Below are 24,746 nucleotides of genomic sequence, written 5' to 3' on the forward strand. Positions count from 1 at the left end.
TGAAAGCAAACAGCAATTCCTTTTTAAAAATCCTTTTTAGGAGATACGTTGTCATTGTATTTGATCCTCAAAAAATTGCTTTGAAATGTAATTTTTAAAACCTGAAAAATATGTTTTCTCTTCCTTTTGCAACTGTAAAATGATTCTTTTTCAGGTCTTTTTTTTCAAAAATACTTTTAGAAGTGCACAAAACCAAAACCACAATAAACTTCTTTATAGACTAATCTATTTATAGTAAAATTTTATTGTAGACAGGTTAAATGAAACTGATTTGACCCAAAATGTATCTGATTTCAGATGGTTAGACATATATTAGATCCTTGTTTTCACTTGATCTCTGTAGGTTGTGGTAGCCAGCTTCTAAGATGACAGTGATCCTCACCTCTGGTTATTAATGTCCTTGTATAGTCCCTTCCTATGTTTTATCACAGTGGGTCCATGGGACCAGAAGGATACAGCAGAAGTGGTGGGATGTGACTTCCAAGGTTAGGTCATAAAAGACACTGAGGTTTTGGCCTTATGCTCACTCTCTCATATCTCTGCCGCTGGGAGAAATCAGCTTCCATGTCATGAAGCTACTAAGCAGTCCTCTGGGAGGTCCATGTGGTACAGAACTAAGGCCTCAGCCATAAGCCACCTTGGGAATAAATCATCCAGCCCCAATCTAGCCTTCAGATGACTGCAGACTGCAGCCCTGGCTGAAAGATTAACTGCAACCCCATGAAGAGACCTCCAAGCCAGAGCCACCCAGCTAAGCTGCTCCTAGATTTCTGATGCATAAAAATTGTGTGAGAATAAATGTTTACTGCTATTGTAAGGTTATACTGTACTTTTTCATAATCTGTTTCATTTGAAGAAATTGCTGGGAATTGATCCCCAGATTACTTAAATTGAGAAATTTAAAAGAGCGGTAGAAGTACAGCAATGATTCTTGGACAAATTTAAATTAGCCTTGCAGATTTTTAAATGGGAGCCTTTGGATGTAACCTCAATGTTTGAAGAACAGATTCATTTTTTTATTAACTTTTTTAAAATAAAAAAGTTTGGACAAATAGACTCCTATTTTCTCCATATTAGAAGTGAAAATGTGATTCTTTGTCATTTTCCTCTCTCTCACTCCATATGTTGAAAATTCTGATAATGAGACTGTTAGAAGCAGAGATAGAGATTATATAGGAGGGAGGGGAGCTGGAAGAAGGTTGAAATGTGATCTCATAATTCCTGGCACCCAGCTCACACAAAAGACATCAGTGACAGAAGGTTTTCAGTGTCCGCACCTCCCACTGGGACACAGCTAGCTTATCATGTCCTCAAAAATGGAGAGAAAATGGATTTCCCTTTACCAAAATTTAAAGACCTTTACGGGTAAAGATTAAAATAAATTGAAACACTCATGGGAGTAGTAAATGGTTCTCTCTTCAGCAAAATGTGAGGTGTACTCCTCAGGTATCCTCATTCTCATCCTGATCCCGACTTTTCCAAAATAAGGACACCTACCAATGAACACAAGACATAGAACACATACAGGATAAATGGATGAATATGTGTTCAAACCAGAGGGTTTGAAGTAATTGCATGGTCTAGTCTTTGCTGACAAAAACCCAACAATGCAGATAGTAAAATATTACTGATGTTATACAGTTCTATAGGGGTCAGTCTTCTAATATACCTAGATACATTCAAGAAAATCATTCACCTGCAATTTGGTATATACACTCTCTCTTAGTAATAATGTACTTTTCAGAGTGCTCTCATATCTACCTCCCAGTGATTCTATTAGCAACTGGAATTATCATCTCTATTGAGTATATGACAAAAATTCTCAAGGTCAGCTTGTTGGTGGCAAGAAAGACTGTAATTCAGGCCTCCTGGAATCCAATATTGGGCCATTCCCCAGATCACTCTCTCTGTGGAAAGCACTAGGCAACTGTTAAGGACTGAGAAAAGTAGGCAGTTTAAGAACACTATTTTGGTTTTTAACTCACTTTTAAATTTGTTACTAATCATTAATTCAAAATATTTTATGTAGTTATACTTTTTAATCCAAGATTTTATAAAACGAGCTTATTATTATTCCAATATTCACTGTTTCTCTCAGTTGTGCACTTATGTAGGCCCCTTCTATTATGAATGGTAAGTCCATCGATAAAAAAACTAACCTACATACAAAAGAAAGTTTCTTCACTCACCTACACACACATTGACTCAGGATGTGAATTTGCAATCATTCCATTTTGACCCTTCAAGTAAACTTCTGAAGGATGAGCAGAATGGAATGGAAGTATAAAGCAATTATACTCCAATAAAGATGTTTAAAAAAAAAAAAAGAATGGAATGGAAGAGAGAAAACAGTCATTTCTGGCTTTGACAAGTGGTCAGAAATCGGTCATGAGTAGAAAAGTAAGAGAGGGAATACTAAGTGTGTTACCCAACAAGAATATAAATGGCAGATGAGGTGGATAAGGTGAACAAAGTACAGTGGAGAGGGCTGCTGAAACATCTGGAATGACTAGTAAAGCAATAACTATGAAAGATAAGGCCCTTTAAGGCTCAGCTTAGATGGCCCTCCTTCCGCTTCTGCTGGGGAGCAGCTACATATACAGGTTATCATTAGCAGAGAGGTTTGACTGCACAGAGACCATAGTAAATCAATTGCTTGCAGACATATCAAAACCCTATCAGTGAGTGGCAAGTGACAATTAAGCTGATTGTTACAGAGTAGAGTGGACACAAGCAACACACTTCGGGTGTCACTGTCTCCCATCACCCCAGACGGGACCATCTAGTTGCAGGAAAACAAGCTCAGGGCTCCCACTGATTCTCATTATGGTGAGTTGTATAATTATTTCATTATATAGTACAATGACTACCCATGACTTAGCATGAGAGAGACTCCAATCTCCTTTAAGGGAGGGTCTTTGTTGGGCTCATTTAACTCCTACCGTTCTTAGTGACAGGTTGGAGGTGGAAGACAGGGAGAGGGTGAAGGAAAGGGGGAAATGACTTCAGTGTTTACTTAGTGTCTCCTGAGAGCTTGACACTTTGCTAGACACTTGTGTCATCTCATGAGGAATCTAAGGCTTAGAGAGTTTAGTAATTTATCCAAGATCACTCAACTGATAGGGGGTAAATTCAGGAGTTGAACGGAGTTCTTTCTTCCTCCAGAACTGGTACTGAGCTTATTAGTATATGCAGGAAAATTAATTCTGTCATGGTGTTTGGAAATGGCTGAAAGCAAGCATTTCACAGTGGTTCTTAATTATTTCTGGGTCATGGACTCGTGCGAGGATCTCTCCCATAAAATTACATATATGCAAATCCATACAACATTGTGCATATCATTTCTGAAGGATCACAGGGCTCCCAGAGTGCATTCGAGAGCTGGCTCAGGAAACCATGGGAACCAAAGTAAGAACCTATGGATTACAGTATTCCAAGCCACTCTTCTCCCATTCCATTCCCCCACTACCTCTCTTCCCACAGTCTGAGAGCGATCAAAACCAGAGAAAATTTAAACACATGAAAAGTTTGGTTGGGAAGAGTAAATTCAAAAGTCTAATATTATACTCTACTTTAAAATGTCATGGAAAACTTGAATAAGGAGACCTTGGAGAATGTAGCCTTAAACAATCCTTAAATTTCACAGTTATGACCTTCAGACCACATATGATGTAAGACTGAGAGATGAGGTTATCAGAATTCATCCCCAAGGGAGTGAAATTATAGCTGAAAATCGAACAGAATGGAAAATCCCAGGAAGTATCCTATGATTTAAGGGGAGAGAGTTTTATTTCTGTCATTTTTGCCTAAGGAGTTTTTCTTGAAAAAATGTCTTTGGATTTTGGGGGCTAAGTAAAGTGTTTAAAATGAAGTTTGTGTGGGTTTTATTTACACCTTGTTTCAAAGAGAATTTAAGACAGCATATAGGCTTAGAGAAAATATAACAAAATATTATGAATTACACATAGAAAAAAATAAACGTCGAGACATAAAATAGAGACAGGAAAGGAGCTGACTTTAAAACAGGAATTTGTATAGTGATTAGGCCTTAACTCCCTCGAGGTAATTTTTAAAAATTATGCAGCACTAAGGGTTTCACGTATTAAGTATATGTTTTTCATAATTTACAAAATATCTTCACATATATTATTTCATTTGATCTTAAATTGACTTTGTGAGGCAGTTATTCTCTACATTTTCCAGACAAGGAAACCGAGGCTCAGCGAGGGACTTGAAAATCTAGTCCTTGCTCTTTTCAAAGCCACTGACTGTTATAATTCCTGCGCACCAATAACTGTAACACCTCTCAGTTCTGTGCAAGAACCATATACACTTGAATCCTGTGGCCCTGACATTTTCATGAGAGAAAGATTACCACCTACTTTACAGGTGCTTTAGATCTGGAGGTGGATAGACATAAAATTAAAGGACTTCAGACTTGGAATAGACCTTTCAGGTAACACTTAGCTCCGTCACTTTATCAATGAGTGTGTCAAAGCTCTAGGAGGCCAAAAGATTTGCAACAATCATCCAACCAGTTTGTGGTAAGACCAAGATCAAAAGCAGGTTTCCTAAGTTCTCTTTACGCTGCATTGCCTCTGAAGCTCTATACATATCCTTTTCTATAATTTTTTACATTCAGTTCTGACCTTTCTCTTCCCAGTTTCCCTGTGTCCACTGGGTAAAGTGCCTCATGCATCCTGACATGGCAACAAGCCCGTGCATGACCTGGCGCCAGTGACTTCTCCCACAGTTCTCCTCCTCTAACAGTATGGGAATGCTTCCGATCGTAAGGATGCTAGGCTTTCGTGGAACATCCCCATAGAGTTGTCCTGTTCAGGCTATGTGTAAAGGGCATACCGCTGAGAGTAGTAAGAAATTGAGTTTCTCCTGGAAGGAGAGAACTTTCTACATGTCTATCACCAGGAAAGACTTGAGTGAAGGCACTCAGATGGGAGGGACAAAATGGCCTTTGGAACATGGCAGGCCTAAGAAGGGACTTCTCCTCCCCCAAACTAAAGATGAGTGAACTAGATTATGCAATTCCAGGTAATTTTTCACATCAAATTTTTGTGTGCTATCCCTAAAAATCCCCTCAAATAGTAAAAACAAACAAACAAAAACCTGTGAGTTGACGTTTGGAAAGGCCATTCAAACCACGTAGCAACTAACTACTGCCAGCCCAGCGTGAAGGTTTCGGTAGAATGACAGATCCTAAAAGGGAGAGGAAAATATTAGGCAACAGGAACCAGAGCCACTAAACCCCAGTCACTTCTGCCCTAGCAATGGCTCTCCTTCCACTGCCAACATTAGAGGCTATGGGTTAGCAGATGAGCTTCCTTATGCAACTTTAAATTCCCTGAACAGATCCAGGACCTTTGCACATTGTTTCTTGTGCCTAAACTTCAGTTCCCTTCCCCCACCTTTTGTCCTTTTGACAAACTCTTCCTTCATATTTCTGGGTCAGACATCATCTTCTCTAGATAACCTATCCTGACACTTTTAACTCTGTCTTGCATCTCCTCTTCCAAAATCTGCGTGCTCCTTTAGAACAGTGTCTGCCTTTAGTTCCAGGGCCTAGCAGTGCACGAAATATAGTATGTACTTAAAGTGTTAGTTGAATAAACAAAAAAGTTACTTTTTTTCCTTTAAGTGCATTTTTCAACAGGTTATTCATGAACACTGCAAAAATTTCAAACTGCCCTTGAAAAATTCAGTGAAAAGTAGATCTTCCCTCCAATCCCATCCCCTCCTTCCCCTGGTCCCAGCTGTGTCCTTTCAGATTGACTACGTACTATGGGTCTCTAAGTATATTCCTGTCATTTTTCTACACAATGGTAAAATAAGTTATTTATATTTATATAACAATAAAATATAGCTTATAAACATACAAATGTAATTTATGTATCACTTACTATATATAAAATAGTTGTATATATAAATAATATATATAACATAAATGTATATTTATACACTGAGTTCTGTGCCTTGTTTTTGCGTAACCTTGTCAGGCTTTTTTTTTTTTTTAAGACCGCATAGTATTCCACCGCAGGTGCATATCATGGTTTACCGCATATTCCCTAACTTAGGGTTTCGAATTTACAAACACTTCCATTTTCCCTGTCAAAGCCCCGTCCCGCACCACAGATACAGCCTCGCCCTCCAACCCCGCCCCGAGAGGCCCCATCATTTCCGAACACCTTGTCACGGGCCCAGGGAAGGCCCTGCGCCGAACGCGACCTCCGCCTTCCCACCACGTGTCCCGCGTCCCCACCGCAGGGCGGAAAGACGCGGCTCCGCTCGCGTCGCGGCGACGGAGCCGCAAGGCCCCGCCCCTGCCCCAGCGTCTCCCGGCCGCCGGCGTCTGCCGCTCAAACATGCCGGCAAGACCGGCGCCCGGCCTCGCCCGGCTCGGGGCCGACGGGGCGGACGGCAGCAGCCGACGCGGAGCCGGGAGGGTCTCCGGCGAGGCGGGGCGGGGCGGGGCTCCGGCCGGCGGGGCGCTGCCGGCGTGCGGGGCTCCTCCCCTTTCCCCCGGCGGCGCCGGCGTCCGCAGCACTTCCGGGTCGGCGCGGAGGCGGGGCGGAGGCGCTGCGGCGGCTGTTATTGTTCAGCCGGGCTCCGCTGGGCGCTGTCTTTCTTGGCTCAGACGGTGTCGGTTTGTCCCGCTTCCTCTCGGCCCCTCACTCCCGGCGGCTGACGACGACGGCGGCGGCTGCGGCGGGCGGGACCTGGCGTTTCGAGGCCGAGCGGCGCCGGGGTGAGGGGCGCGGAGGAGGAGGAGGAGGAGGAGCCCGAGCAGGAGGAGGAGCCGTGTGCCCTGGCACCGAGCGGCCGCGGCCATGGCGTACGCCTATCTCTTCAAGTACATTATCATCGGCGACACAGGTGAGCCCGGGAGCGCGGCGGGCGGGGGTCGGCGGCCTCCGGGCCGGGGCTGAGCGGCAGACGGCGTCTGGCCGCGGCGCGGGAGCCGCCGCCGCCGGGCGCCTCCCCGCCGGCCGCGCCGCTCTATTTCCGCAGTGCTGGAGCTGGTGACGTGGGCACTGCGAGCGGCCGCGGCCTGGCCGGGCCGGGCCGGCCCGCCGCCCCGGCCCCGGCCCTGCAGCTGGGGGCCGCGGCCGCCGTTTCGACGCGCGATCTGGGGAGTGTATGAGAGGAGGGCCGGCCCATCCAGGGGCCGTCAGGGCCTGGCTCTGAGGATCGCACGCCCTGCCCCGGGCCCCTCGCCTTGGGCCTCTTCGCCGCCCCCCGGAGAGGAAAGCGGGGCCGAGGAGAGCAGACGGTGATGGGAGGAGGGCCTTGGGCTTCCTGACCCACACGCACCTGCCGAGGCCCGGGCAGAGCGCTCGCTGGCGTGGGACAGCCAGCTGAGGACAGACAGAAACCTCTAAAAAATAATAATAGTAGTAATATAGGTATGTAGTTTTATCACTTTCAGCTCCCAAGTCAGAGTAAGTCCCATCCCGTTACTTGACGCCTGGGGAATCCCTTTCGAGGTCATTAAAGCATGAAAGAGTTCTGTCGACTTCTGCCACGTGTAAACTTGGGGTTCTTTGATAGTAATGCAAGGTCGTTCAGCGCTCTAGGGTGTGCGCTGGCGTGTGTGTGTGTGTGTGTGTGTGTGTGTTGGGGACACTTTGTTTTTTTCGATACATCAAATCCAGGGTCACAACTGCCAGTTATCAGGTGAATTGATGTGCATTCGAAGCAGAAGAAATACAGTCACTTGCACTGAAGATAACATCCCATTGTATTTCGCAGATAAAGTAGCCAAACTCGTTGAAAATATTTTTAATATCTGTGATTTTTGGGTATTACTTTGAATCTGATAATAAAACTAAGACTTGTTCAGGTGTTATAACTATTAATATACCGGAGTCTGATTTCAGTGATGACTCTTGCACAACTTTGGACCCTTTGCACAACTTTGGAAATGTAAGCAGCAGCTTGTGGTTGCACTAGTGATATGGCAGATTGAATAAGTAGCACAAGAAGCATGTTGATTGCTGCCTAAAAAGAAAAAGTTTCTGCTGTAAACATAGTCCTTCAGCAAGGCTTTTTGGTGTGCGTGTGGAAACGGGATAGTTTTCTGCGTAAATTCCTGGATAAAGCAATGTTTTGCACATGTTCATAGCGCATCTATATACTTTTTTAAATGCTGTGGCATACTTGAAGGAAGTGGGGTTCTAAAGCCTACTGGCAAATTTTGATTGAGGCTGTAACACTGAGATTGGAAGAGGGAGTTCACGTTAACTGCTACATGAGTGGGTTTGAGAAGTAGAGAGAAGAGTGATTATGGACATGAAGCGGTAGTGACGCTTCAAATTAGCCTTCACAGGTTGCCTTCGTTCAGCTTACTTACCAAGCATCTGCTGTGGGTAAAATATTGTACTGGGAGTAGTGGGGCTACAAATATTCACAAGGCGGTGCTCCCTTCTTTTGGAATTTGCCCCCATGCAAAAACAGTCCCCTGGCGGTTCAAAGGGAGGACATTCTTTCTTGCCATTGCTACCGTTACCACCTAGTTGTTACCACCTAGTTCCGGCACTGAGCACTTGACCCTGGACTGTCCACAGCGTTTACTTTCACCCCACTCCAGCTCAGCTGGTATAGTTGACTGTCAGCCTAACCTTCCCCAAACACAGCTGTTTGGAGGCTGTTCCTCTGTTCACGTTCTGTAGTTTGACCTTCAGGGAACTCCATATTTTAGCCCGTGTTTAACTTCTGTAGCCTTCTTTCCCAGTATTCGCTAGTCTCCACTTTCCGCCTGCCAGTGAGGCCCTGTGCTTTTTCCTGGTCTCTGCCACCCTCTCTGCTTGGAGTGCCTCTCTGTTGAAATTCTGTAATTCCTCAAAGTCTAACTTGAGTCTTCTGCAGTCTCTCAGAGTCAATGTTTATTAAGTTCTTTTGATGTGTCAGGCTTTCCTGGTATCTTGGCTGGAAGTGACCACCACTCTTTATCTAGATGTATCCCACTTTGTATCGTTCTTCTGATATTAATTCCTGACTGTTCTGTAGACACTTGTGTAGGCATTTATAATTAATTATATACCTCTTGAGGGCAGAAAAGGTGTTTTGTATGGTTTTGTATTCCAGGAAGAGCCCATAGAAGATGGACGGTAGGCTCCATATATTTAATTAAATTGATGAAAGAACAGCCAAACAGGCCGTAATGTTCCCACTAATATACATTAATAACTTGACAGAAGAATTTTTTAGTCCAATTCTGCCACTTTCTTACTACTATCATTATCATTGGCCAAAATCCTTTACTATGTTTTCTTAATTCAAAGTATACCCGTAGCTGTAAGGTCCACTTAATGTGGCCCTCCCCACACGCAAAAAAATGATCAGTAATCAGTAGTCGGAAATCCATCCTGGTTTTTAAAAAAGTCATAGTGTGAAAAATATGCATTTTAGAAAGAAGGAAATCACTGTTTTTCCTGATTCTCCCTTTCCCTAGCCTGTGAAGCAGTCATTATTAACCTTCCCTTCTCTCAGTAGAGAGCTAAAATGAGGACAAACGTGGAAGTACCGCACACATTTTCCTTTCCAGAGTTCCCCCTTTCACCGAAGAGACTTTTAAAATGTTTTACATGATCATGATACTGTTGAAATGTTCGTTTTCTTACTGCATGGCCAAATGTAGTTAAAATATAGCTTTAAAATTTTTTATTGGTAGTGTCTTGTTCCTGAAAAATCATTTAGGAAAATGTGTCATTTAAACCTAGATATAAAGTGGAAATTAGCTTTTAACAGGCCTGGACTAATATTATAAGCAGATAATTATCAAGTATAGAGGGAGAGAAAAATTGTAGTAAACCTATAATTGTTGCTTCTAAAATTCTGGCATCTGCCTTCCATTTTAATCTCATCACTAACCCTCCCTCCCCTTTCCTGCCTTTCAGCTAGGCACACAAAAGCACAAACCCGGTTGTGTTCTGTCTGAAATACCCTTTCTTACTGTGCTCCACTCCCCAAAGCCCCACTCCCAGCCAAAGGGAAAAGACAGGTTAGGTCAGAACTTTTTCACCTGAGCAACTCCTATTCGTTCATTCTTTTAAGATGATAACAAACCCCACCCCTCCCTGTCGCCTGGTGCCGGTCGCCTCCACTCTTCTTCCTTCTCTGCCCACCTCCACCTTTGGTTTGGTTGGCTTGTTTTTGTTTTTGCTTAAACTCTTTCAGGGACAAGTGCTATGTAAATAAATAAACAAGACCAGCCTGGTCACACATTATCATATCATCTGAATGCATTTTCTAATTTGAGATATAATTGACATATAGCATTGTATTAGTTTCAGGTACACAACCTAATGATTTGATAAACGTATGTATTGCAAAATGATTACCACAGTAAGTTTAGTTAACATCCATCACCACACATAGTTCAAAAGGTTTTTTTCTTCTGATGAGACCTTTAAGATATACTCTCTTAACTTTCAGCTCTTCAATACACCGTTGTTAACTATACTCATCATGCCGTACATTACATCCGCAGGCCTTATTTATCTTATAACTAGAAGTTTGTACTTTTTGACCACCTTTACTACGTGCATCTTAATTTTTTTGTTTGTTTGGAAAGTTTTTGACTTTGTCTTAAAAGTAAGGGTAGGCATTCAGTATCAGAAATGTTTAATAGATGAGTGGATGGGCGCTTGGGGGAGGTGCTGCAGGGCTTTACCTGGGAGGTGATATTTGAGCTGAAATTAGAATGCGTAAGTATTTGCCAGGTGAGCAAAGGGGAAATGTCTAGTAGGTAATTGGAAGTACATGTTTGCAGCTCAATCAATGATGGTTTTAAAAGAGAGAGTGATATTGGGAAGTTAAAAACAGAGCCATACTGTGGGCCATTTTAGAAAACTTGGAGTGTGAAAGAGGAGGAAAGAGTGAGTTTAGAGTTGGCTGCAGGATCAAGTTAGCTGATGTGCATGTGTGTATTAGGATAGGGGAGACTTGAGGTTGAAAGTTTGAAAATACTAGAGAGAGGGCAGGAGCAAAATCCCAGAGAACTTGGGGAAGGAATGGCATTTGATTCTCCAGAGCTTTAGGGCTGTAACAGAAAGAAGACCTCTTCCTGTGGGAGACTCAAACTTGAGTTTCTTTAGATTCTTGTGAGTCACCTAGGGTGTTGGTTTCTTTCTTTTTTTTTAAGGATTCAGTGGCCCAACCCCCAGCGATTTTGATTCACTAGACCTGAGGTACAGCTTCTTGTTACAAAACCTGAGGCCAGAAACACCAATCATTTTATAAAATTGTATGAGCAAGTTTGTTAGATTATTTTGGAAAACAAACAGTAGGAAAACAAACTGGGAAATTGGGAGGTAGAAAAATTCCATTAAAGTTTTTTTAAAATTATGAAATATATCATGCATATAAAAACATATGCATGTTATATGTTTACACACTTTAAAGAGTAGTATTGAATCAAACACCCATTCCAGAGAAATACAGAGCCTCATCGTATACCTCTCCGCCAGGCTTCCACTAGCCTGAATTCTGTATTAATCCTTCCCTCGCTTTTCTTCACAGTTGTATCACTTACACATCCCTAAACTATATTGTTTAGTTTTGCCTGTTTTTAGATGTGTTTAGTTGTTTTATTAAATGAGAGAGCTAAAATGTGCCTGAAACATACATTTTAACATCATCTAGAATTTCATTGAAGTTTTTGCTTTATGCATGTTGTTGGTAGTCTTTCAGGTTTTTTGACTGCCCTTTCTCTTTCTCTCTCTCTCCTAGACAGTTTATTTCCTGCTTGCTGCCCCTAATATTTATATTGCTCCTGAGACTTTCTAGTGAACCGCAGAGGCCGTGGCCCTGTTGTTCTCGTTCCTTTTTCCCCTCTTCTCTCCTGGTGAACCTGCCTCCTCATCTCCAGTCATGGCCCTCGCTCTTCTAGCTAGTGCTCTTGTCCTTTGTGCCCCCGCTCCTTTCCTGCTCCTGCGCCAACCTGAAATTAATTTTCTCCTTTATCTCCCCCACTGCTCCCCCTCCCCCATGTCATCTCGACAGCTCTCCTCCTCTTGTGGTAGCCAGGAATTTTGCTGTTTCACTTGAGCAGATCCTGATTTTGCCAGCTTAGCTGTTTTTCCCTCTCACTCTGGCCCAGCTGTGCTTGCTCCATTTTGTTATTCTCTGCTCATCCTCAGTCTGGGAGGCTGTGTCCTTTGCCACAAAAGATGCAACCACATACTGACCGCCCTTGTCCCTCTTTCTGACTTCGTTTTCTGTGAAACTTTCCCATTTGATTTCATCAGCCTTGTTTATTTGCTGGTTTTAAAATACTCCACATTCTAGCTGTTATTCTTCACTTGTAAGTAAAGGACACCTGGCAGAAAGATGCTAGATTCCCTCTGCTATCATACACCCGTAGACACCCCCTTTGATTCCTGTGGTGTTTCTCAACTCAAACGACTTGGGTCTCCTCCTTGGAGATGCTGCTTTAGTAGATCTGCAGTGAGTCCTGGACATTTGTTTTTTAAAAGCATTGTTTGTAGTGGTACTGTGACATTCCTCTCCTTGTCAGTTATGAACCTTTTTGCCTGTCCTTCTAAAATTGATTCTTTTCTACTGTCAGATTTTCTGCTTTCTGGGATTCTGTTGAAGTAATCCCTGAGGCATATCCAGGGTGAATTTATATGGAATTCTCCATTACGTTAGTTTTTGGCACTCTGTCTACCTAGTAGATTCTTATGAGGGATTCTCCACACTTTTTATAGTTCATACACAATATCAAAAGCTTTTTATCTTTTAATCCTTCAACTGGTATGTGTGAGATTACCATTTCATAGATGAAGAAACTGAGCTATGTCCTTTGGGGCAAACTGTTTCTTCCCTCTCCCCACCTCTTCTGCTTTTCATAGCTATGATGTAACTCTAAGTTTCTCCAGTTCTCTCTTGAAAATGTTGCCATTTTTCAGGGGTAGCTGACAGTTAATTGTGTTTCTGGTCAAATCCGAGGCAGAAAATGAATATTGATGGACGATGCTGAGTGACGTTCTTGAAGGCAAGACTGTGCCTGGCACAGAGTTAGTGCCTCAGAAAACGATGACTGTGTGCTAGGTAGCCTCTTCTGATTAGGCTACATGCATTGGCCAATTTATTTGTCCTTGTTTCAGAAAGGATTTAAGGGCACTTACATAAAAAATTTTTACAGTTTTTTTTAATTCAAGTAAGAGAGCATATTAGTTTCATGTTGCTAACGTAACAAACCACCATATTCTTAGCAGCTCAAACAATGCAAATGTATTATCTTAGAGTTCTGAAGCACCACATAAGTTCATGTACATATCAGTAGTCTGAGGTGTGTCGCACTGGGCTAACATCAAGGTTTTGGCAGGGCTGGGTACCCTTCTGGAGGGTCCTTGCTCATTCAGGGTGTTGGTAGGATAGAGTTCCATGCTGAGAGCTCCGTTTTCTTGCTGGCTGTCATCTCTTCCCGGCTTCCAGCGTCTACCCACATTGTCACATGATTTGGCCCATGACCCCCTTCCTTCATCTTCAAAGCGAGCAACAGTGGATCAAGTCCTTTTATGTCACATCTTTTTTTTTTTTTTTTTTTTTTGGCTGCGTTGGGTCATTGTTGCTGCGCGCAGGCTTCCTCTTGTTGTGGCGAGCCAGGGATACTCTTCGTTGCAGTGTGCGGGTTTCTCATCGCGGTGGCTTCTCTTGTTGTGGAGCACGGGCTCTAGGCGCACGGGCTTCAGTATTTGTGACACGCGGGCTCAGTAGTTGTGGCTCACGGGCTCTAGAGTGCAGGCTCAGTAGTTGTGGCGCACGGGCTTAGTTGCTCCGTGGCATGTGGGAGCTTCCCAGACCAGGGCTCGAACCCGTGTCCCCTGCATTGGCAGGCAGATTCTTAACCACCGCACCACCATGGAAGTCCTATGTCACATCTTTCTGACTCTTCTTGAGTCATCCCATATCTGATTGAAGCTGGGAAGGGTTTTCTGCTTTTAAAGACTCATATAATTAGATTGGGTTTACCTGGATAATCCAGGATAATCTCCCATCTCGAGATCTGTAATCTTAATCTGCAAGGTCCCTCTTGCCATGTAGGGTAGCATATTCACAGGTTCCGGGGATTAGGGTGTGTATGTCTTTGGTGGGGGGTGGGGGGAAGGGCATTTTTCTGCCTACCACAGCAGGCTAAGGAGGAGCAGTGGGTAGAAACAGTAAATATCCATGTTGTGTATACCTTTTTGAAGTGGGCACTGTACTTATACTAAGCTGTACAGAGAACCCTGTTTTCATTTACCTTAATTATAGTGTCCATTCTTAAAAGTACACGCATTCATATACTTATTCCTTAATTGAGTCTTGAAAGGCATTTTCTTCTGATTCTTCTTAAAAAGAATACAGTGTAAAGTAGTGAAAAATGTAACTACACAAGTAGTATATTCATACACATAGGGCCTTTTCTAGTGGTATAACTCATTGAATCTGAACAGTAATATCCGTGAGGAAGGCTCCATTTTACAGGTGAGGAAAGGGAGACTAATTGTCCTATCACACAGCCATTCAGTGGCCAAGCTGGAATTTGAACCCAGGTCTTTCTGACTCCAGAGTCCATGCTCTCTCTCCCGTATCAGATGCATTTCTTGATTCCCACAAATTCCATGTCACGGCTCTTGTGTTGGCTTACCAACTGCTTGGTCTGTTGAGTTGACGTGAGAGTACACAGTCCCTCAATTCCCTTTACTAAAACAGAAGCCACCTCCACTCTGCAAAACAGGGCAGAACTGTTCTATGTAAAACAAGAATAAAGTCTACTCTCTGCTCCTCACAAGCTCTGTGAGCTTGGGCAACCTCTTCAGTCTCTGAGTCTTGGTGTCCTCATCTATAAAATGGAATGAATAAATGAGATAATATGTTTAACACTGACTCAAGAAATGGTTAATATTTCATCCTCATTTTTTATTCTGCTTCTTTGAATGTTTCAGTAATTTCCCCATATACATTTGAAAAACTAACCCAAACTTGACCAGTGCTGTATAGTGTTTGACTAATGCTGTTCATAACAAAAGTAATTTCTTTCGCCCTCCATGTGTCCTAATGTGGTGATTTTTTTTCTTTTTTTTTCCACTTCCCTGCTTAGCTTGCTCATTTATGGCCAGCTGATACTTTAAAGAGTCTGCCATCCTTGACTCTAATTGTTGCTTTCCTAGTCTATGTTGGTGTGTTTTTGTACTTACCATATTTGTTTGCCACTAGATGTTTTATGGAAGGTTCCTTACTTTATCAACATTGTTTTAACAAGATTCAAAATTGTTTAGCAAGATTCATTTTATTAAGCATCTATTTTTATCAGCTTTGCTTAATGTAGTCTATGTGCCCATCCAAGTCCACTAATGATGTAGAAGGACTGATTTTGTTCTAGGAAGGACCTATTTGATTAAGAAGAACAGAAGCCTACTCCAGCTAGCTGAAGAAGAGAGGTTTTGATAAGAATTTGAAGAGTGCTGAGGAATCCAAGAAAAACTGTAAACAAGTGTTGGGGAACTGGACACTCTGAAATCTTTGTTTTCCTCTCATGGCTTCTCTTTTGAGCCTTAAGATAATTAAGAGTGTGTGTTTTTTGTTTTAAACATATTTTTTCTTTTTCTCTCTTCTTTTGAAAAAACAATATTTTTTCATTATTAGTTTCTGACTTTATTTCACTTAAGTAATATAGACTGTGTATATTGATTCTTCAGTATTTGAGACTAATTTTGTAGCCAGGTACTTGGTCACTGTTTGTATATGTCGCATGTGTGCTGGGAAAGTATATTCTTGGGTGTGTGGTGGGTTCAGGGCTCCATACCTGTCCATTAGAGCAGTCCTGCTAGTTGTCTGTGTCACACCTTCTGTACTCCTCATAGTCTTTTGAATTTGGGGGCGAGATGTAAATATCTCCTATTAGGACAGTTGGGTGAGCTTGGGGGATTTTTTGTTTGTTTTGTAGCTTTGTCAAATTGATTCCACGCCCCCACCCCCAGTGAACTTGAGGGCTAATTTGTAAGGTGTGTATGGGCTTTATATCTTGCTGAAAAGTTAATTATTCCTTTGTTATTTAAGTTCCTCTGTAATTTTTACATGTTGTGTATTTGGTAGTATACTTTTTAGTATTCAAGTATTTGATATTAATTTTAAATATTAACTTTTTGTTCATATTTGCCTAGTGTATACTTATTTTATCCTCTCTGCTTTTTCTTTTGGAATGAGGTTTTTTGTTTGTTTTGTTTTGTTTAAGAAACATTACAGATACAGTTGAAGCCCATTGTATGCGCTTCACCTCTTTGTCCCTAGAGGTAACCAGTCTCCTGAATTTGGTGTTTATTATTCCTATGAAAGTTTCCAAATGATTACTACGTATGTATGTATGTATGTATGTACCTATAAACAATGCACAGTATTTTTTGTATTTTTTTCAACTTCATATTAATGGAGTTGTACTGTACTTGCTCTGAAACTGTTTTGTTCAACATTATTTTCAGGGCTTTATCTATATTAATATATTTTGCTCTATTTTGTTGGTATTTATTGCTTGATCAGTTTAGTTTTCATTATATTCCGTTGCATTCTAAAAGATAGCACTGCATGGGTTATTCTCATGCCTGCTCCTTGAGCACATGTGCTGAGTTCTGGAGATACACCTTCAAGTAGAACTGTGGGTGGAAGGGGTGCCCCTCTTCAGCTCTACCAGCTAATCTGAATCACTCTCCAGAGTAGTTATCAGTCAACTCTAATTTTTGTTTCAGCCCTACTATGTCACTTTAAAAAAATTTTTTTTAAGTTTTTTTTTTTAATTTTTGTTTATTTTTTTGGCTGCATGGGTCTTCGTTGCTGCGCACGAGCTTTTCTCTGGTTGCGGCGAGCGGTCTTCGTTGCGGTGGCTTCTCGTTGTGGAGCACGGGCTCTAGGCGCGCAGGCTTCAGTAGTTGTGGCACACAGGCTCAGTAGTTGTGGCACACAGGCTCAGTAGTTGTGGCTCGCAGGCTCAGTAGTTGTGGCGCACGGGCTTAGTTGCTCCGTGGCATGTGGGATCTTCCCGGACCAGGGCTCGAACCCGTGTCCCTTGCATTGGCAGGTGGATTCTTTTTTTTTTTTTTTAACTGATTGAATATGGTTTGTAATTTTTTTTTTTTTTTAAAGCTTGTGATACTAGTTACTTTTTTATTTATTTATTTATTTATTTTTGACTGTGTTGGGTCTTCGTTTCTGTGCGAGGGCTTTCTCTAGTTGCAGCAAGTGGGGGCCACTCTTCATCGCGGTGCGCGGGCCTCTCACTATCGCGGCCTCTCTTGTTGCGGAGCACAGGCTCCAGACGCGCAGGCTCAGCAGTTGTGGCTCACGGGCCTAGTTGCTCCACGGCATGTGGGGTCTTCCCAGACCAGGGCTCGAACCCGTGTCCCCTGCATTGGCAGGCAGATTCTCAACCACTGCGCCACCAGGGAAGCCCTATGTCACTTTTTTTAAGCCTGTTTTTTATATAGCCCAGTGATATATTTTTAAAAAATTGAATCTGAGAGGCTGTCTTTTACTAGGAGAATTTAATCATTGGGGAATTTGAATTTTTATCTACTATCAGGCACCAGCCTGGTTCAGCCATTCGCAGGAATCAGGGCATAGGTCACAGGCATGCCCCTTTGCCATGGGCTTTTGGGAGAGGCAGCACTTGTCCCACACAGGAAGCAGTATGGTGGTCAGATTTCCCAAGCATGTATAGTGTCACCTACTCCTTATAGGGCAATGTGAAAAGAGGATACCTGCCAATAACTCATTTGTGCAAATGAACAATTAATTTAAATTCCTGAGTTTTCTCTTTGTAAAATGTGTACAGTACCGGCTAGTACACTCTATAGGGTTGTTCACCAGTGCTCTAGCACTGGTTTTTGGTTTTTTCCCCCCTAACTTTGTAGCTGTCTTTAAAACTCAAGTGTCAGTGATTTGTTTCCCTTCATTTATTTACAGTTGATAAATCAGTGTAAGTGGTGCCTTTATGCTTGCTCTGCGCCCTCCAGCATTATTAACATTGATGGATGGCTCCCCCTTTAGCATTTGTCCACCTTTAGCAATAACTACTATGCATCTAGAAGGCAAACAATATATTATTCTAAGTCCTTTCTGGGTATTTTAGCTTAGACAACACTCTTGAAAATTGTCTAAGAGCCTGGTATTTGTAATTAGAATATCTTGATTAGCGTGGTAGCTCCTCTGCTTACTTGTCACTTGGTAAAGTTCAGATGTCTTCAACTTCAGTTTTCTCATCTAGAAAAAGTTAGTAGTAATGTCTGGCTTATCTACTTCACAGGATTTTTGTGAGTTTGAAATAAACATTGTGCACAGATGCCTTTAAGCTGCAAAGTGCTTCATTAATAGCAATATTTTAGAGATAATTTTTCTAATTTGTTGAGTATCCTAAAATTAAGTTAGTTGGGGAGGTCTTGGCTATAGAAAAAGCTGTTCACCATGCTGACCTCAAACTGTAGTTACTTGAGTTGAAGGAAATAAGAGCACGTGTTAACAGGCAAAACGGCAGTTCTTTGATCCTGAAATTCTTTCTGGACTGTGTAGAAGAAAAAGTCTTTTCCAAACTCAGATGTCCTCATGAGCCACTTGAGATTGAGAAGAATATCAGGTAGGAGGTGCTCTTTTTCAGTGGTCTTCAGGAAGGAGGTGGTAAGGCTGATAGTGGGCTCCTACACTCACTCTTGGTACCTTGATATACCTTTTGAATGGTTTCTCTCAATTTTGAACCCTTTTGGAAAGAGGCAGTTCTGTAGATGTACAGAAGTCTTCAGTATAAATGAATCTATTGATCAAAGGTTATCTTCTTATCTCTTTGGATGAAGTATTGTTGTTTCAGTTTAAACCATTTCAAAGGGCAGAGTAAAAGTACATGTGTCCAAAATCACTTATGCTCAAAGCTTTACTTGATACAAAGATTAATAAATAGGGAAATTAGTTATTAGTTACAAGTTAAAGCAGTAGTAGTTGTATGCCTGGTGAGTTGATTCACCAATTTAAGGAAGGTATTTGCTACACTTTTTCAGGATAACCTTTGGTATGGAGTGAAGAAATTCTTCTGGTTTTGCAGCTAAGTGGATTTTTAACTGGTTGAATAACTGTATCCATAAAGGACTGCCCATGTAGGCAAGCTGGAGGGAGCATGCTGCCATATTCAGTCCTGGATTTTTATATTTCGTATTGGCAACAACTTGGATAAAGTCCACTTTGGTTGAAAGAGCTGATGTGTGGATTACACCAGACAGAATCCAAAATGACCTTGACAGGCAGAGTGATTGGCTAAATTTAGCAAAATGGAATTTAATAAAAATGAAGTGAAAGCCCTATATTTACGTTTAAAACAACCATACAAATACAAGATCATGGTCACCTGGTTAAATAGCAGCACATGTCTAAAACCTTAAAAGTTTTACATGACTAGATTCAGTATGAGTCAGATGAGTAATAAAGCCAACGAAGGAATAAATGTGACTCCAGGTTAGTAGAAGTGTGATGTACAAACAAGGCAGGTAATGGTTGTACTCTGTCAGGACTCAACTGCAATTCGCTTATGGAAACTCTTGTTTCAGAGGGATATCTGCACATTGGAGTCTGTGCTCAGAGACCAGTCAGGGTCTCTGTCAACCATGACATTTTAGAAATCGTTGAAATAACTGAAACATTTTAACCAAAAAAAAAAGACTTAAAGGAGAATATAATAATGACCTTCAAATACTTAGGTGACTGTCGTATAAAAAAGGGCTTAAACTTACCCTTTGTGGCTTTTCGCAGCCAGAACCAGGACCAGGAAGAGAAGGCTGCCTGTGAAATGGAAAGAGTGTGTTAAGTGGTGAGTTGGTCTGTTACTGAGGCTGTTCAGGCGGAGGTTTGACTGACCCATTAGGGCTTGGAAGATAGTATTTATGCAAACAGTAGGGGATTGGATTTGAATTTTTTTTTCTTTTTAAAGAAATGTAAGATATTATGTGAGCATTCCCTGTGCTGGAGTTAGAAAAATGAACAAGACTGCCCCAGCCTAGAGGGGAGACCAATTTGCCACAGAGATTATAAGATGATGTAATAGAGTTGTGTATGTACAGAGAGTACTAAAGGAGCATGGAGAAGATTCATTCTGACTGGAGTGAGTGGCTTATGACAGATTCAGATTTTTAGTAAACATTTATTGAGCACCTACTATATGCTGAATACTGTTCTATGGCTTTCATATGTTTCTCACAGTAATCCTAGATAGCTCTTGGCCACATTTTACAAATGATAGATCAGATGTGACTTGATCAGGCATGGTCCCGTTTGTTTGAGAAATTCTCCACCTAATAATCCCATAGAATCAGTTTGTACTTTTGCCTCTATTTTTGTATTTGTTATGTGTGGAGAGCAGAGAATTGAGCTGAGCTCCTCAGTCTGTTATTTCGCCAAGAAGGGCAGATGACTTTATAACAGGAACGTGATCGGGAGTGTGGCCGTGTAGAGTTTTTGTCAGGGTTTCTGGGGGCTGAAGACTGAAGGAATCTTGGGACCATATACTGTGAAGAGCGTTGTGTGGTGCAGTTTCAAGAGTCGGTTTTGTATCCTCTGGACAGCTTCACAGAAGAAGCCTTATTCCCCGTCTCTAAATGAGATAAATTTCAACCCTTCACGCAGGTTTCTGACAATAGTTATTGAGGCCTTTCCACCATTTAACCTTATTTTCTTTCTTGGTCTTTTTTTCCCCCATCCCTTCTGGCTTAGAGTTTCCTTTCTTGGAGAATTTTGAGGCTTAGCCATGAGTAAGTTTTGTTAAAAGAACTGCTGATTACTTATTCTTTAGTGGCTTTTAGGAGTTAAAAAAGGAAATCAAAATCTTCTATTTCACAACACATTATTTTACTTGCAGGCTTCTAATTTTCTTAGCAGACCAATATTTAATGTAACTATTTCTGGTCACACTAGAAGTTTTGCTAGTTATTTAAATGCCACATCACTATGGAGGTCACTGGCTGAGGCCAGTAAAAGTATTGCTTATATAGTGTTTGATGCTAAAATAGATTCTTTGAAAAACATTTTTTTTATTATGGTAAAAATGATGAATGCTTATGGTAAAAAATGAAAATTTAAATACTCCACCATTTTACATAGTATAGTAATGGTTTGTGTATCCTTCTAGAAATTTTCTGTACATCTTTAAGCCTGCGTGTGTGTGTGTCCCAATCCCACCAATATGATTATGCAAATTGTGCTGTTCTATACCTTTATTTTTTTCACCTCAGGGTGAATCTTGGGTGTCTCCACATATCATCACATAGAAATCTGTCTCATTGTTTTAAAAAACCTGCATAGCTGAACCGTTAAGAGTTCAGTCAGTTCCTCATTCTGTTAGTCCTGGTCTGTGGTAGCAAACAGCAGAAACCTACGGTGGTTAACTTCAGCAGAGGAGGATTTTATTGTAAAGACTGGACGCTCCATAGAGTTAATAGGAAGGCAGTGTAATCAGGCTTGGAAATGACAAAACCAAGGAAGGCAAGGCACAGCCAAACTCCTGCTGAAGCAGATGCTGATGCATTGCCAGTCGTCTGTCACCTCCTCTGTAGCCACCGTGGATTCTCGCTTGTTGGTCCCTGATATTGAAGTATTCCTTCAAGATTCCAAATTCTGAACAGGAGCATCTGATTGGCTCAGCCTAGGTCCCATGTGACCACAATGGAAGGTCACAAATCACCTTCCATTAAAAATAAGAATTTAGAAAGAATATTTAATTTTGAGCTCGGTATAAATTTCATGTACTTAAATTCAACAGGCTAGTCTCAACATTATCTTTGTCGACTGATACCAAGTCTATGTTTGGGGGTTTAGCAGCTTGATTTAGTTACTGTTATCACATACTTCTTATTAGTTTAATCTGGCAGCTGCTTGAAATAGATCTTTCTGCTTACGGCCTCTAATTTTGATACCCATTTATATCGTAACATACTAAGAGATCATGTACAATAAACTTATTGTACAGTAATTATTTTGTACATTTACATCCAGACACCTTCTTCCTTCCCATAGCATCATGAAAAAGTATCCTCTTTGAACTACTTCATTGAAATCTATTTCTGAGATGCTGTAGTTCTTATTTGGAATCTTTACCTATGAAAGGATAGGAAAATGGTCAGATTAAAGTATGTTAATATACCTGATATATTCACTGGAACATTGTTGTTTGGGGTAAAGTCAACATCGAGGAAGTTGTATATTCATTTTTTTTAAAACCTTTTTCTTTCATTAAATTTCTGCTCTGTCAGAGTCATTTAGCTTATAGAACATTTCCCTTCTTCCTCTTAGTATTGCTGCTAATAACATGGGAAGTGAGATATCTTCTTTTTAGTTAGGAGAGGTATTGATTGCAAGTAGTAATATGTATCTGAGAAGAACAAACTCAGGAGGTTGGATAGTGTAGTGGAAAAATATGGCTTGGAATTAAAAAACCTGATTCTGACTTTCAGTTCTGCCTCTTACTGTGTTAACTTGAGGCATGTCACTTAAGCCTCAGTTTCTTCATCTTTAAAATGAGGTTATCGGGAATTCCCTGGTGGTCCAGTGGTTAGGACTCAGCTCTTTCACTGCCACGGCCTGGGTTCAATCCCTGGTCAGGGAACTAAGATCCTGCAAGCCGCACGGCATGGCAAAAAAAAAAAAAGGTTATCATTCCTGCTTTACTGATGCCATAGGTTTACTGTTATGGTCAGATAAGATTGTGTGTGAAGAGGGAGCTTATTTTCACCTTCAAAATGTCAAAAGTCAGGCATATATTTTACATTAAGACAAGAGTATGTTAGCATAAACTCAATTGTAGAACTCCGTAGCTGCGGTAAAAACTACTCGTCTATAGCGAAGCATGTCCTTTGGGTATTTGGCAGGTATCATGTAGTCTAGCTGTTCTAAGCTGGGGAATTGCCAAAGATACTAAGTGGAAACCAAGATAACCCTGTTTTGAACTTAAGCTGTACGGAGGTGAAACATACTTCACTGTTTTCTGTTATACCAAGCATGTAATGGCGTCACACTAGTTGTGTAGCTGGAAAACTAAAGAGGATGAGACACTGAAACCAGCATTTTAATTGGTTATATCTAGGCCAGTGGTTCTCAAACTTTAGGGCGCATGAGAATCACCTGGAGAGCTTGGTAAAACACTGCTTTCAGGACTCCAGCCCAAAGTTTCTGAGTCACTAAGTTTGGGGTGGGGCTGGTGATTTGCATTCTAACAAGTTTCCAGAGATTGCTGATGTTGCTGTTCTGGGGACCACACTTTTGAGAATCAGCGCTTTAGGGAAACCATATAATTCATCGTCCAAGCTGAGCCCTAATGTATCAGGACACCAGGAATAACTAAGCCTGTCCCTGGCAAACCAGGATACAGGGTCATCCTAATTTTACCTATTTGAAAGATCTTTTTGCCAAAGAGGTTTATGTAATAGAATTGTCACCTAGTAGATGACTCACGGTATGCAAGGTATATTTATTTATTTATATGTTAAATTGCCAACTGATGATTGAGTCATATTTTTCCCTTGATCCCTGTTCTTGTAAATGTTCATCAAATGAGAATAGAAGTATTCTAGATTCTTTGGCTGATTCGTCTTGCTGTGTTTACTAACGTAAATATTGTGGATGGGTTCTTTCATTGGATATGTGATTGGATGAGATGCTGGAGAATAATTTCCAAGTTTGTTTTTTACAAGCTGCAATAACATACTACATTGCAACCCAGGGTTCAGATATGTGTGTAAGTGCGCATATATATCTAAAACAATCGTTTCCAAACAGCACTCATCCTAATTTTATTTAGTACATACAGTCTAATATTTGCTGGTTTGTTCTAGTTCATTTTTTTAATGCTAGTTGTAATCCAGTAAATTGATTTCATGACCTAACTGGTTACAGCCTACTGTTTAGAAAACACTGCACAGAGGACCTGCTTGGTTCCAGCATACTGAGACATTCTGCGATTCTGAGAGGTGGTTATACTTCAGTTTTCTTCGTTCTGATTCTTCTCACTCTAAGCCATTTTCCACCATTAAAACAAACTAGTTCAGGAAAGTCCCAAGAGTGGGAGGAAAAAAGGAAAGAGATGCTATTTTTAACCACATTCTGCTGTCTTGCTATTAAATTTAATATTCTGTTGTTTATTCTCTATGTAAATTAGCAAATGCTCCATTTTATTTTTCAATTTTTTAAAAATGTAAATTGCACCTAGCTTTGTTTTTGTGAAAATATTGCACAAACTAGGTCTTTCCTAAGGATATCTAAACTCGGCTTATGTTAAAAAAAATCCTTGACTTAACCAAGTTGAATTTGTTTTATTTTAATGAAGCATCTATTTTAACCATGTTAGTTCTGTCAGGCAGAGTCCAGCTAGGAGACAGAAACCACACAGTAATCTGAACAGGGAAAGTCTGGTGTAAGGAAGCACTGACTCTAACGTGGGATTAGAGTAATGGGGAGTTGGCTAAGAGAACTCTAAGAATACAGCAACAGCAGGTAGAGGGCACGGCCACTACCCCTAAGACTGAGGTGGAGCAAGGAAGGAAGGAACAAACAAATCTGGCATCCAGACCTCTCTGGAGGCTTGCAGCTGAGGCCCACCTGGTGGCCGAGAATTGCACTTGAGGGGCCATGATGGGATGGGAAGCTGTGGGAAGCCTTCTGTGGGGCGGGGCTGCGCCTGGGAGCCCCTGAGAAGCAGCCTGAAGGGGTGCTGGGGGCCAGTGGCC

At 41.4% G+C, this 24,746-nt stretch overlaps 1 protein-coding gene and 1 long non-coding RNA gene across 4 annotated transcripts in view; one reads left to right on the forward strand and one right to left on the reverse strand.

Annotated features, from left to right (window-relative positions):
* LOC133076919 (uncharacterized) overlaps positions 1-6,423 on the reverse strand; it is a 94,198-nt gene extending 87,775 nt beyond the window's left edge. For both annotated transcript variants that reach the window (XR_009697643.1, XR_009697642.1), the window contains exons 1-2: positions 6,201-6,423; positions 5,125-5,214 (exon numbers count right to left, since the gene is read on the reverse strand). This is a non-coding gene — a long non-coding RNA (uncharacterized LOC133076919). The remainder of the gene's footprint in view (positions 1-5,124; positions 5,215-6,200) is intronic.
* A 148-nt stretch (positions 6,424-6,571) lies between these two features.
* RAB2A (RAB2A, member RAS oncogene family) overlaps positions 6,572-24,746 on the forward strand; it is a 75,783-nt gene continuing 57,608 nt past the window's right edge. For both annotated transcript variants that reach the window (XM_061172285.1, XM_061172284.1), the window contains exon 1: positions 6,572-6,888. In XM_061172285.1, the coding sequence (XP_061028268.1) occupies positions 6,843-6,888 (46 nt within the window). In that variant the 5' untranslated portion in view covers positions 6,572-6,842. The remainder of the gene's footprint in view (positions 6,889-24,746) is intronic.

The sequence above is a fragment of the Eubalaena glacialis genome, chromosome 17 (genome assembly GCF_028564815.1).
Source record: "Eubalaena glacialis isolate mEubGla1 chromosome 17, mEubGla1.1.hap2.+ XY, whole genome shotgun sequence".
NCBI lineage: Eukaryota > Metazoa > Chordata > Mammalia > Artiodactyla > Balaenidae > Eubalaena > Eubalaena glacialis.